The sequence below is a fragment of the Borostomias antarcticus genome, assembly GCF_949987555.1.
Source record: "Borostomias antarcticus genome assembly, chromosome: 5".
Taxonomy (NCBI): domain Eukaryota; kingdom Metazoa; phylum Chordata; class Actinopteri; order Stomiiformes; family Stomiidae; genus Borostomias; species Borostomias antarcticus.
Window position 1 is genome coordinate 17,610,048 of NC_140238.1, and position 15,095 is coordinate 17,625,142.

The 15,095-nt window shown below is 40.0% G+C and overlaps 2 protein-coding genes across 2 annotated transcripts; both read right to left on the bottom strand.

Moving 5' to 3' along the window:
* Window positions 1-2,184: 2,184 nt before the first annotated feature.
* Window positions 2,185-6,572, bottom strand: LOC311309145 (phospholipase B1, membrane-associated). Its single transcript, XM_084438324.1, has 16 exons — window positions 6,487-6,572; window positions 6,338-6,390; window positions 6,145-6,232; window positions 5,992-6,050; window positions 5,695-5,762; window positions 5,080-5,123; window positions 4,851-4,971; window positions 4,403-4,454; window positions 4,188-4,268; window positions 3,962-4,027; window positions 3,732-3,823; window positions 3,448-3,529; window positions 3,184-3,285; window positions 2,924-3,019; window positions 2,735-2,806; window positions 2,185-2,604 (listed from the first exon to the last, which is right to left on the bottom strand). The coding sequence occupies exons 1-16, from the start codon at window positions 6,539-6,541 to the stop codon at window positions 2,476-2,478; spliced, it is 1,260 nt and encodes a 419-aa protein (XP_084294450.1). The 5' UTR covers window positions 6,542-6,572; the 3' UTR covers window positions 2,185-2,475.
* A 5,059-nt stretch (window positions 6,573-11,631) lies between these two features.
* Window positions 11,632-15,081, bottom strand: LOC311308822 (activator of 90 kDa heat shock protein ATPase homolog 1-like; the record flags this gene model as incomplete). The annotated part of the gene is made up of 9 exons (XM_084437884.1): window positions 11,632-12,448; window positions 12,621-12,672; window positions 12,755-12,856; window positions 13,039-13,164; window positions 13,271-13,359; window positions 13,503-13,620; window positions 13,834-13,916; window positions 14,094-14,284; window positions 15,002-15,081. 9 exons carry the CDS (start codon window positions 15,079-15,081, stop codon window positions 12,276-12,278), a joined length of 1,014 nt encoding a protein of 337 aa, XP_084294010.1. The 3' UTR covers window positions 11,632-12,275.
* Between the last annotated feature and the right edge of the window lie 14 nt (window positions 15,082-15,095).

The following is a 15,095-nucleotide window of genomic DNA, read 5'->3' on the forward strand; positions in this document are numbered from 1 at the left end:
GATCAACATCCGACGAGAGAGTTTCACCATCACCAGTAGCTCTAAGGTCTGTGGTAGACATTTCCTTGCTGATGATTTAGTAGAGCCAACTCCCGGAGGGTTGCGTCGTCTGAAGAAAGGGGCAATGCCAGTTCTATTCCAGTGGAACAACTATGTTCTTCCTTCAAGACCGCCGAGTGTTTGGGAGAGGAAAGATAGATTTACTAGCGCTAAACATGATGGACATGATGATGATGATGATGCTAATGACATACACTGTGCCCAAGACCATGACTACTGTGCAGTTCCTGTGCCAGTAGACGTGTAACTTGACTTGGCCTGCTATGCGATGAGTGGATGCTGACAAATCCAGCAAAACCATGTTCATCTCTAATGTGCCTGGGATTATTGCCAGAGCATATCCAGCATTTGCAACCCAGGCAAACATTCAGAAAGGGCTCAGAGCAACGGGGGTATTCCCTTTTAATAGGGTACATCTATTCTGACAAGGATTTTGTCCCATCCTATGGTACAAACTGGGCAAACCCCTGCACTGCACACTCACACGGACAATGCTGTGCACAGCTCCACTCCAACCTGGACAATGCTGTGCCTGAGGCAGCAGCACTGGGAGTTTATCCCATGAGGAGCTGTGGCCTTTCAGGAGGATAAGGAAAACGGCCATTCTGATAGATACACCTGTGAAGGTCTGGAGGAGGATAAAGAAAATGCAAAATAGAGGTGCTTCAAAAACAAACAAAAAACATCAGAAAGCAGCAAGAAACCACTCAAATCTAAAAGTCCCCACTGCTAAAAAAAAGTTAAGGTATGAGTCATCAGTCAGAGGAGGACTACCATCTTGTGTTTGTGTCAATCCCAGCCGGCCAGGGAAATTCTGGATTCAGTGTGTTATGTCAAAATAGGGCACATCATGTGAGTTGTGTACTCCTCGGCTCCACTTCGACTGCCAGAACTGTGACTCCTGACTCAGACAAATTGAGATCAGTCACACACTGATCCACATGTGCTTGGGTTTACACACACACATACACACACACACACACTTATACACACACACACACACACATATATACATACACACATATACATAAAGGGAGATGGAGACAAGGAGAAGTAACAGTAGGTGTTTAGGTTCTTTTTTTTTTTTTATGACAAATGTAATGTTAGTTTTCTTGTTTATGAACTTGTTACTGTTCATGTGTATTTTGTTGGGGTATTTTGAGAGAGAATACATATTTTGAAAGTATTTGAAATATTTTGTTTGTTAGTTAGCCTAATTGTTTTGAATGGTCAGTGGCAAAATTCATTAGACATTCCAATGGATTGATTGCTTAAAATCTGGTTTTAAAAATGGGCAGATTCTGTTAAATGGTCATGTTTTCTGGTCCTTGTTTGAATTAAATGTTCAAATTGTTTCTATTGGTTGGTTCATTTTTTGTAACTATAGAATTCAACATTGTGCCAAACAACCCTGTGATGGGTCTGGTTGGCACAACATGCACATTTAATCACAAATCACCTAATTTTACAAAACAAATTGTGTACATTAAAATATTTGTTTATAGCCAAGAACATTGAGAATCAATGTAGAAGTCTAACAGGCTGAAACATCAATTAACTGTATATTTCATTTCAAACTTCTATACCCATGAAGCAGAGGTTTCACTCATTTACAGTGATGCATTTACACAGACACAAATCAACAAAACAAATGCAATGTACAATAATACGAACTGATACAGGTTTAAGTACATAGGTCTAGAGCCATGGACCTAAACTCTGAAGGAAGGACCTCAAGCTATAGAGTCTGTTGTAAGGTATTTCAAGTATAAGGAGCATCATGGGGGAAAAGCATATGGAGCCAGTGTGTGCAACACTTTTTTTCATATGATATACAGTACCTGAGACCTTAACCTTTAATTTGTTGCTCCTTGTTAGAACATTAACATACATTATGCCAGAGAAATGTCAGTGAAAAGTGTGCTCCCCTGTCATTTTGCTCCCATATCATAATTATAATCCTTAAACCTAAATGGCAGTAAAGGCTTTGATTGAAAGAACACAAGCAACCTGTCTGTAGATTGTAGATGATGGAACATGATAAAGCATATCCCATGATATAACTGCATATAATTATAACTGACACATGTCCTTGATAGATAGACTTTATTTCAGACTCAGGTCTTTATATTCATCTGTATATCTGCTAAAATCGGGCAAGCAGGCGACATAAAAATATTTCAGGGGAAAAAAACAGCAAAGCAGTTTAATTATTGCACATGTTACATACAGTGCATGTTTGCATGTCTATGGTCTTGCATTTTATATTTTGTACTTCATTTACACTGTCCCATCTGGTCCTTGCACCCTTTCTAATGTTGTCTCTATCAGTGTTGTGCACCAATTAAACACAATTCCTAGTATGTGTAAAAACGACCTTGCAAATGAAACTGATTCTGATCATAATGCATAATTTTATATCGTAAGTGAGTACAAAGAGGAAATGGTAAACGGCAGCATCAAGTTCAACAATGCCAGGGAGACATGTGACAGCGGTTGTCCAGCGGACACATATCTGGGTCTTGTGTAGATGTAAGGATGGTCCTGAAACATTCCAACAGGATAACAGATCAGATGTTTGTAACAGGCTAGTTGAAAGTACCTCACCTAATTAGCAGAATCTCAGGGTCATCAAAAAGTGAAATGGACTTATTACTACTTCCTGTTGCTATACCTTGGATGGGCAAATTAGTTGTATAGGTTCTGAAAAGCTGTTAAGCATCAATTTCTCTCCTTCTGGCTGAAACTGTGGGAAAATAATGAAGTCAATTTAAGGAATCACAAAACATACTAGTTTGTACAAATTTCCCCACAGGGATTATTAAAGTTCATATATCTATCTATATCTATCTATTAGAATTACCATGTTGTTCCACAGTCCCTTTGCCAACTCCTCATGTCCCTTGATAGTGAAGTGGAAACAGTCCGGAGTGAAAAAGCTCAAGTCGATTTCCCCGTCCTTAAATGAAGAGAACACCATGCACAGCATGAATTAATCAGATTATAATACACAATCGATATAGTAGTAACAATAGAGATACTATTGTTAGATCTCTATTGTTACGGCCAAGTAACAATAGAGATTAACATCAACATTGCTCTGATTTAATAGGTAGGACTTACAGGGAGTCTGGGTGGCTGTGCATTTACTAAGTAGGGCTGCAGAACCACAGCAAAGTCCTTTTTGAAGAAGCGGTCACTGTGCAGAAGCTCCTCCAGTCTCCTCTACAGACAAACAGAGAAATCTGAGACTCATCAATGAGGGGTATACTATCAATGAGGGGTATACTCTCATTGCCTGACCAAGTGCACACTCAGCAAGTCAGCAGATAACAAAATAACTTTTACTGGTTGCAAACTTGGACACACACACACTTATAAACACACCTGGAACTCACGATTGACCTCCAGGATCTCCCTCAGTTCAGTTGAGTTTTCCTCCGCTAGTACCAGACAAGAACAGAACTGCCTGGGAATAGATCAGAGATTGCCGCTCATATCACTAATCTTACAAGGCAATTTATGCCAAATATGTCTGTTGAGTCATATTTGTGTTAGATATATAGCAAGGGCTGGCATTGTATTTGTTAAATCTCTATATAAAATGGGTAGTTTTTCCAAATGGTAATGGTGGCAAATTAATGTAGTGGGTGAGGGAGAAAGGAGCATACTTGACCATTTGACAACCAATGGTTGGCTTTTCCACCTCTCTCAGTGCCTCCATGGGAAGAATCTGCACCACATTCACAATCATCCTGGGAACCTGAAAGAGTTGAGGAAAAGGCCAAGAGTTAAACAACACAAATACCCTGGATAGAGCATATCATATAAGATGATCAATTATCATAAAACAACTCATTATACAGAACAAGAGCATAGCAAGCACCATAAGTGATCCTACCTCATTCATCAACATGTTAAGGGTCTTTGTCATGTAGTAAATGAAGTTGTCAGGAGAGAAGAGAACCTGTGGACAGTAAACAGCCGTTTTACACCATCATATAGACTTACCTTGTTTACCAGAAGGCTTCAAATTGAATACAATACTGCACAGTTGTCATTGTTTATTAAATCAAAGGGCTGGATGGTAGAGTTAATTTGAGTCTATGAAAGATTAAACACCTTACTTTGTCTTTACAATAATCACAGATATCATTCATTCCAATAAGAATTGTTAACAGCTTCCAATCTTCTTTGAAGTTCAGACCCTGAAAAATAGTACAAGCGTTGTGTAGTCTTTTGTTAGCATTCTTATACACGCATCTAAACAAACATGCACATGGTTCATCAGTAGCACAATCCAGTTTACAGCATGATAAGTAGAAAAAGGGAACAGGCTTACAGGATAGGATTTGAAGGTGTCTATCAAATGCCTCGCCTGATCAGACACATTTCTGCAAGAAAACAAGTGCAAATAGTGAAAAAATAGTATTAAGTTGATAAACTTTGTACTACAGTATTTGGCTACAGACCAAATGATGAATCAGTACCATCAATAAATTGTCATCATTAATCTGATGAAGTGCAATAAATATAATCTTTTCCTAATGTGCCAATTGTGGTTGTTTACAAGCCAATCTATCCTATAAGAATCATATTCCACAAGTATCAATATGGTATTGTAAATCAAGTCGACATTGAATTAATCTAATGACTCATAGTTGCAATGACTAATGGTTAATTGTTTGAGGTTGTTGATTTCCCCTGCCACTACCAACCTTTGTCATCATACATCATGACAACAAAAGCTTCCTGACAAACAATTCTGCAAAGTTATATTAGTCCCTCACAGAGTGTTGTGTCCAGTGACTGCGAAATTGAAGCCTGTATCATTGATTGTCGTAGGGTAGCCACTGACAGTGCGAATAGGGGCTGGACCCAGCACTTTCGGATTGAAGAGTTTAACGATATCTGTAAACAGAAAGAAAGTGAAGTTCTAGAGGCAGACATCCTTTCAAAGAATACATACATTTGCAGATGACCTCCTGCTGTGAAAACGGAGGGAATTCAGTAACATACTTGCAAGAGTGATGACATCTTGATATGTTCCATGCCCTCCGATACTGCATTAAGAAATGAAAAGGGTTGAACTGTGATTAAGCTACTTACTGTAAACGGAAAGGGTCAAAGAACTGTGATTAAGGTTTGGAAGATTAGATCAGATAAGGTTACAGTAATAGCCCCAATAATAAACTGCACAGGTATTTATTCATAGTTAATCGTCAATAGTTAAAACAATATAAATCACATTCTCTATTGGAGATAGTGTGAAACCAGGTACGTGGTTACTACCTAGCCACCTCCGCTCGCTGTCCTCTACTGACCTCTGCCATTTTTCCTGCTTTTTGTTCATTTTAAAAGTCTATTTATGTGAATCACTCCATGCATGTAAATTCTCTGTTGTAAAGTACTTTGAGCTGCATGTATTTGTATGAAAGGTGCTTTACACATTTTTTTTAAATTATGATTATGATTATTATTGGGAAAAATCTAATGCTGAAAGAACTCATGTGGATCCATAGAGGTTTCAAAGTGTTTAGCTTAATTTATTGCTTATATGAAGTCGAAGAAACTTAATGAATCAAGCAAGATTTGTTATCAGATAACCTGACAACTACTAACTGTATACTGTACCTCCATGAAATGTGACGATATTCAATAGGAACTGCCAGAATTGTGGATCCATTTGCAGCAATAGCTGTCTACAACAAACATTTATGTAGAAGCATACAGTCACATTGGCCTCACAGTGAAGTCACACCTAAACACATCTTAATCTCAATGGAACGGCTCAACATGATGCATGCTCATGTACTACTGACAAACTAAACAAGTTAATTTACAGAATCACATTTTGACTCATTTGGTCAAATGTTTTAACGGCCAAAAAGCTGATTGTTTTCTAGTGTCATTAAATCAGATTATACTTACAGTCAAGGAATCCCCAAAGGCTGCAATGACTTTGATATCTGCAGCTTTCACATACTCAACTGTAAAAAGGAGAAAGAAAATTAACAGCTAATTGTAAATTAGAATAAAATATTCACATCTTCTCAAAACAAATGTCTCTTTAGTTAGGCTCACCTGAGTCAGGGACAGTGGGAGAAGGGCTCATATCTGGGCACTGGAAAAGCGGGTGAAGGAAGCCCTGGGCTGTTCTCTCACCAAACTCCTGTAATTAGTAACCAAGTTGAATGTTAAAAGTACATGTCTAATACACTCTGTTGTTGCTGGAACTTGGAACTCAAGTGGACAGAGAGTAATGCTATACCTGTACCTGATTGTCCTTTTGATGCATTGTTCGGTCATCCTCTTCCCACCAGTCATTGCCTTTGAGAAAGGAAAACAGATAATGTACATAAATCCATCTCATTTGGTTGGTAGTGATAACGCAACATACATTATGAGCAAAATAAGAATATTTACCATTGACACAGGTGGAAAGTATGTACACAACAAACACCACAGCACGGATCATCATCAAATATCTCCTGATAAAAAAAAAAAGTGAAGTGTTGGTACAGCATGGCAAACCTTTATTGAGAGCTGCTGAATCTTATCTTCATAACATTTATTGAGTTCACATGAACCCCTATAATCATTAACAAAACAAAATGTGTCATGAGTATGAGGATTTGTGAATAAGCCTATGTTACGCCCCCTGGTGGCCCGAGGCAGAAGAGCGCAACATAGGGCGACACAATGGGTCAGTGGGTGCAGGTACACAAAACCAAGACACTAATAGGCAATAAAGAATTTATCAAAACAAAGGCAACACAGGGAAGTCAGTGAGAAACTAAATGTGGTACCAAAATAAAGAACCAAAAATAAATCCCCGCCCTTCCCTTAACAGGTGCAAAGCACCCAACAAAATACAAGGAATGGTGACCACAACTATCTATCAAGCAAAAAGGGCGTATATTTAGTCGCCTTTCTACGCGCTTTTGTAGGACACCTCTCAACTTGGCGTACCGATTTAGACGGGTTTTTACACCCTTTTTGAACACAGGGGGAACTGGCGACGCAGGTGGTGCGTCGGTGAATAACAATGTTTGATGGAGAGAAGAAGAGCGAGAGTTTATGAACGCACAATCATGTAGGCTAATAGCCCAATTCAGCACAAACATATATCGCAATGCAAGATCGTGTCCTCTAACCGGCTCATTAATGGTCCGATATGGATTTGTTCCCCAACTTAACCTATGCGCACACCTAATGCAGGCACTCCATCAAACGGCAATAATTGACCAATTAGATTGTCATTAATATGTGATCATATGGACCTGTTTGCTGTTTGGTAAGCATATAAATGACAGTCCTCCTGTGCGTAATGCGAGCCTAAATGAATCCGGCGCTACTCGGCCTACTGGCCGAGATAGAACTCCAAAGAGGTGACGGCGATGGCGACTGCACCCACATATTGATAAGGGCACCATCAGTGAATGAATACGTCTATGTGAATCGCAAAAATGTGCACACTATAAATACCCAAATCATATGTGACGCCGACATGCTCATCACAAGTGTAGTGGCACGGTGGCCTTGCTCCACGCATGACTCATTCACCCTGGCGCACAGCAGGGTAGGGGCTAGACTGGAGGCAGGCGCTGCGCGTGACGGCTGGCTTGTTGGTGTGTGCATAGCCAAGATACATATTCTTTTTCTTTTTTACTTTAATCTTTATTTGCATTTTCCATCCATACAACGACAATACAATAAAACATAAAAACTAACAATAAGAGCTTATGGGTACTTCCATCCATGCAGCTTTTTTCTCTTACTCAAATATGACAATTTCAATATTAGTGGTATCATCACACTTCCTTCTATAATCCATCCATTTTTCCCATCTCCCTTCAAACTTTCCTTCCTGCATCCTCAATGCATGCGTGAACTTCTCGATAACATAAATCTCCTCCACAACACCCAGCCACTGCTCCTTGGTTGGGCGTTCCACCTTATACCAAGCCCTCATTATTGTCTTTTTACTAGCAACCAATAGTACTTTCACTAGGTATCTGTCCCCTCCTTGTACATCATCCTGTGTTATGTTTGCCAAGATACATATTCAAAGCTGATAAGAATGAGAACCAGTCAAGACCCCACCACAAAATGAGGACCCAAGCCCTCAGCCCCCTCCCCGTCATGAGGGTTACCAGCGGGGCCAAAGGGCCCGCACTGAGGTCATGCGCCAGTTATGAAGACACAAACAAGTAAGGTTCACATTGTTACCATTTTATTGTCTGTTGGTGGGTGACTGTGTGAGGTGTGTGAGTGCGTTTGTGAGTGAATGTGTGAGGTCCGTGAGTGTGGTAGTGAGTGACTGTGTGAGGTCCTTGACAGCATGTGTGAGGGAATGAAGTGCAGTGAGGATGTCCTGTTGGCTCTGGTGGTGTAGTGTGGTGACCTCCACCAACTGCTGTGATCTGTGATCATATGTATCCTTTTGGTTAGAGTCCAAGTTGCTTATTCTTCCAATACATTGGTCTTTGGTGCTGGATTTGAAAGTGGAGTTCACTGGCTGGAATAGGCTGTTGAATAGCCTTCCGTAACCACCGAGATCAGCTAGGGCTTTGGAACTGTTTATGGAATCCCTGCTGACCAAGACCTGTTAGATCACTCTGTCAAAACACAGCAGAGTCATGTCAGTCATCCACATGTAAGTGTCGACCTGTCTATATGCTTATAGACTGATGTTTTACAGGGGCCATTTGATCCCATTGGTTTTATTAGTCTTCTGATGTGCTACCTGAATGTCTGTACAGGAAGCAGTGTATAGAGTCAGAGAACCTCTTTGACTTTCTGAAGAGCCTTGCATCTTCCATGTCAACCCAGAGGGAGTGCAGAGGGAAAGGAAAGTGGCCGTTATACAGGTAAGGGAAGACAGTCAATTTCTTTGTCATCACGGATACAGTTTATAGGCTGTTATTCTGTGGAAGCATCCAGATTGTAATGCAGGATTCCATCCGTGTCTTAATCCCATCTTTTGCAGAAAAAGGTTTATTGGCAAAAACTACATCCGTTGAGCCAGACTACATTGGAACTAACATAATCTACGAACACAGCTACGGAGTAGCCTAGGCTACTCGTGGGAAATACATGTTAATTTCAAATGATTTGTGATTGCGTTTACTTCAAATCTACAGTTGTATAACATTATAGGATTGCAACACTATAATATGTGTATCCTTTATAATATCATATAATAAAGATTTCCATTATTTTACAAAGCGAGAGTGCTGTCTTTCCACGTTCACTGAACGAGTATAGGCTATTATCATCCCATGCATTTTACTGACGCTGCCGGTAAAGTCCGGTATTTCTGTCGGGCATGTCGCGTTGACAGCTGTGTATTTTATAGCCTACATGTTTGTAGACTGTACTGTATATCGTATTCTATCACTTTTACATTTTGCACTGTTCTGTCTCGCTATTATGCACCAAGGCAAATTCCTCGTAGTAGGAAGCTTAGCTAAATTAAAATCAGATTTTGAGAGAGAATTTATTACCACATCAACCCTTAGCCTATACACTTGTGGAGATCCAAGTAGCCTAGATGAACAGGGGTGAGCAATATGGTGGCAATTTGAACCCATCATTGAGCGGAGCTACACCTGTTCAATTAGCCTACCTTTCGATCCCCAAAACTACAAAGGGTTAGGATTGTGGGATTGATTTGGATTCACTCCATAGACATTTAGAAATTTCTTTTTCGAAAAGAAACAGGGAGGCATTTGTTTTTTCTAACTGAAAGCAATTACTATAGGAAGACTATTTTAACATTGTTCGCAGAGGTCATGCAAGGCGTCATGGGGTCATGGAGCGGAGGGGAGGTTGACCCCTCGTGCTTGAGTTTCGAGTGACGTCTACAACTATGAAAGATAAACAAATGGTGGTCAGGACGAAGTGTCGCCTAATTTTGCAAAAATGTTACTCTGAACGGGGACATTCACTTACAAAATGCCTGGACAGAGCCGAAAATACAACGTTCGTTTTCCACCTGTGAGTAACCAAACATTTAGACGACTATTCGTAGCCTCGGCTCTGGTGAAACATAGGCCTACTTGTGTGTGTAGCCGAACACTTTGTCCACTTTGTAACCATTGCCTACCCGATTTTCTGCAGGCTCGCATAAAAAAAATCATGCAGAAAGATACTGAGGTGGGAAGAATGGCTGCGGCTGTGCCTGTGATCATATGTATCCTTTTGGTTAGAGTCCAAGTTGCTTATTCTTCCAATACATTGGTCTTTGGTGCTGGATTTGAAAGTGGAGTTCACTGGCTGGAATAGGCTGTTGAATAGCCTTCCGTAACCACCGAGATCAGCTAGGGCTTTGGAACTGTTTATGGAATCCCTGCTGACCAAGACCTGTAAGATCACTCTGTCAAAACACAGCAGAGTCATGTCAGTCATCCACATGTAAGTGTCGACCTGTCTATATGCTTATAGGCTGATGTTTTACAGGGGCCATTTGATCCCATTGGTTTTATTAGTCTTCTGATGTGCTACCTGAATGTCTGTACAGGAAGCAGTGTATAGAGTCAGAGAACCTCTTTGACTTTCTGAAGAGCCTTGCAGAGCAGGCATCTTCCATGTCAACCCAGAGGGAGTGCAGAGGGAAAGGAAAGTGGCCGTTATACAGGTAAGGGAAGACAGTCAATTTCTTTGTCATCACGGATACAGTTTATAGGCTGTTATTCTGTGGAAGCATCCAGATTGTAATGCAGGATTCCATCCGTGTCTTAATCCCATCTTTTGCAGAAGGAAACGTCAGGAAATGTCTGCCAAAGCAAAACCAATTGAAATTGAAGAGAAATCAACCAATGACAACAATGTATGTTTTGATACAATCTAGACTGAATCATTTATCTATGGTTTGAACAGGAAGTAATACAGGTTGAATGTGATGGGATCAGATTAGTATCTGAACAATGTGGATTTATTGATCCCAGGACACAGGTTTGCGAGGTAATTTGTGACCATACGGTACCATACAGTACATCTTTGGCATTATTGCAATAACTAAGTAAACCCAACCATAACAATTCCTTTTAATTATTTCTTTCTCTTAATTTGTCATGTAAAATTAAAATATTTTGTAATGTCAGGGTGACATTATATAAGGAAAATGTGAGATGTGCCATAAATGTACGACTGTTCTGACATGAGGCACCATAAAAGTAACAGAGACTGTTCTACGACATGAGGCACTATCTTAAAGTGGAATTGAATCAAATGATTGTACAGATTTATATGTTCACTGGTGCTTATTGTCCATATTTTGTGAGCCTGTAAAAAAGGCATTTGTTACATTTATTTTTTAAAGGTTTGAATAGTGCTATTGATTCTGTACATTGTCCTATTATAGCTTAATAAAATGAGGAATTCAAATCTTTAAACTTATTACATTATCCTGTATGTGAACACTAATGAAATCACACTTAAGAAAGGAGAATGTGCAAGGTGCAATAAAGGATAGGTTTATTACAAGAATTCTTCTTTTGGTTTATTACAATAATTCTTCTTTTTTTTTAGAGAAATTAAAGATGAAATCGTGGATCATTTGTTTTAAAACATTTTAAAACCAAACTGAGAAAAGCAAAACCTTTAAACCATGAACAACAGCCAACAAATCTCTCTCAAGGCTTTGTCCATCTTGATGTTTGCATTATTTTGTAGACGAAGGTTCCAATGTACATGAAAACCAACACCTAAGACAAATTGCCCATAAATACAGCATGGTTTAAAAAATCTGCTACAAATAATTATCAATGATGACAATGACAAGGTCCACTTTTTCACCATCTCCACAATGGAACGTAAACGGAACATATACACTTTGAAAGTGTCGGTCAATGTGGTGTGAATTAAGGAATTAAAGATAGCCTATCATTAACAACATTTTCAAAATAACCATGATAGCTTTTTCTCCTGTAATCATCATTAAATGGCTATAGAATGAGACCAATTTCTTTTAGTGGTTCAAGGACTTTTTTTGGGCCACTCCCCATCTTCATCCCAAACACACAGACCATTCATGTTGAATGGCAGTACAGAGGGAGGGAGAACTTAAAAACATTTATATACAGCTATGGATGTTGGAAACCATTCTCCTCCTACTTCCAGTTTTCTCAATACATACATACTTTTCAATTTGAAATGTTGTGCACAAGAACCCAAAAAACAAAACATTATAATACAATAATAAACTGTATTCAGTACAGTCGTGCTCCATATCCAAAAGTCTGTTTGATGGCCTCAAAATAGTATCTCTGCCAGCCTTGCTTTGTCCTCTCCTCCTCGCTCTCCGGCACACCCCGACCATCCAACTTCAGTTCAGTCTCACTTCCCCGATCTGAGAAGTTCAACGTCAGAGTCGCATAATGTTCTTTGTAAAGGAAAAGAGAGGGTGATAAGAATTTATTTCATACATGGAATCCTAAAATACAAGGATCTTAATATGAGCGTCGGATGAGTGACAATGTGGTGATTAGCAATGTACTGAGTCAGTGTTTTCACGCAAATACTTTTCAGGCACAATTTAATTCAATTCAGCTTACCACATGGCCACGTGTTGTATCTCCACTTCATGATTATTTTCTGCTCAGGAACCTGAGGGATATGTGAATAGGAAAGGTGTAACTGTATATTCACGTCAGACACTTATTCTTATTGGTAAGGAGAAAGTTCTCACCAGCTCCTGGAATTCACCAACCACGTTCCCATCCAGCAGGCGAAACTTTCCACCCTTCTCTGCATGCACTGTCGCAGCAGCCTTTGTGAATGCTTGCACCATCTACAGGGGAGATTATTCAAGAGAACAGCTCAGTAAGCAAGCTATGTCCAAAATACATCACCAGGGGAATGTTTGAGACAATGTTGTATCTGTGCCCCATTGTCTTACAACGTGCAATGTCCTGACTATGACGGAGTGGTCGAGCTAGCGGACATGTATGTCAGCGTGTATGTGCGTCTCACCTCTTGGTTGAGGAATATTCTGTAAAGCTCCTCTGGGGAGGTAAGGAATGTATCTTTCATGCTGAATTTACAGGTGGGGATCTTCACACCTGCGTTGGTCGACGGGGCTGAGCCGCTTGAGCCAATCTACAAATTCATGCAGAGAACAAAAGGTGGTCAGTGTGTGCATAACCTCTATGCATATTATAATTCCTTTTCATCATCTTATGCCACTATGATTGCCTGAACCAACCTGGGTTTTATCCACCTTGGTGTTGGACTGCGAAAGCTGCTGGTTGGACATATCATTAGCTGTGGGCAGGATCATGCCCTGCGTGAACTCTGCAATGACATCATTTGAGCCATTCCAGTATCAGTTAATAGACTGAGGGGCTGAGAGCAGTTGCAGTGGTAATACCTGAAATAACCATGCAAACCAATAACAAATTTCCCTCAAGATATAAGGACATTCCGAATAGTCTCACCAGTTTTTAAAAAGCCAACATAGCTCCCTAGGGCTGCACGGACTTTCTCTGCCCCTTCCCTCCTCATCAGGGCAGTCAGCGGCGTCTCAGGCTCATCTTTGCTCAACGATATATTTATCTGCCATAAAATCAAACAAGAGACTATCAAAAGGACAATGAAATCTTAAAGTTTCTATGGCTGAAAACCCATCCATTGAGACCACTGTGTTTAGTAAACTACATTTAAAAAGATTGTGAGGACTGCCCATATTAATATGATTGCATTTTTAGTACCCCAAGAACTACTACTCTGGCAAAATAAATGAATTCTCCTTGTGTCTTGACAACTTACATCAAGGTCGTCCATGTCATTTTCATCAGAAAGGTTTGGAATGTCAATGCTTCCTTTGTACTTGACTCCTGTTTTTGATGTTCCTGGTAAACAAACACAAACTAAATGTATTACACTTCAGAGAGGCGCAATAAGCAGTGTGATTGTTTTGGATAAAGGTCTATGACAGAGCTCTCATAATTAGAGGGCGGTATGGTAAGTGACATAAAACCAAAAAACCCAACAACATCTAACTCACTCTCCTTCACACAAACACACACCTGTCCAGGCAGCTTGAAGGTTCCACTCATAGAAGAAGATGAGCTTCCCTTTTCGATTGTTAATGGAGGCCTCCCCTTCCACCTTGCTGACCTCCGTCACTTCACAGCTACCCTCCTCATTCTCCACTCTCAGTCCAAGGAGAAGAGATTTCAGTTTGTCCGACGACCAGTTAGTAGCATCTCGTTCAGTCCTGCAAAGTCAAAGAACAGATATGAAGAGATTTGACTACTTATTAATTACAAGAAAGTCTTCATCTTAATTTTTTTGACACCTAGTTAAACTACTAAGAAACAAACTCAAGTACTCTCGCAATGAACAGTTCACACCACTACATTGAGAAGGGTTTCGGTATATATTGTTTTGTTAAGACAATCAATGTATATCAATCACACAGTGACTTTTAATTCCTGACTAATTTTGAAACTGATTCCCAATCTCAAGCCCTGCTGGACTCACTGACTTAACAACCCTACCTTCCCATCTACTACTACACTTCCTCGGACTGAGTGTTAATTGTCATCTAAGTAGCTAGCTAGTTATGTTAGCCATTTGAGTAAAAACGCTTAATTACCATCCATTGACTAACGAAAGTTAGCTAACGTTAACCAACACTTTAATCTCGAGTTGAACGCTTGTTAGCGTTCTGTCTAAAACGTTAGAGCAAGCTAATGTTTCATAGCATGGCATCAAGAGTAGCTAATTAGTCACCTGTTTTAACCTACGATAAGCCAGCTAGCTGTATAGATGAATGTAAGCCCCACTAATATTAACTAGGCTGCAGGGCTGATTGGTTAAAGTTATCTAGCTAGCTAAGCGAGCAGTCCTGCTAACGTTAGTGCTAGCTAGCTAACGGTTAACTTAACGTTCTATCGCTAGCTAATGATGTGCCATCCTTCACTCATCTCACCAATGCCAATTGTTGACATTCGTTGCATCTGCCCTCTCTTCCACAATCCAACGAGGGTCCCCTTCTCCCCACTTCGCCATGATTACTTATAGCC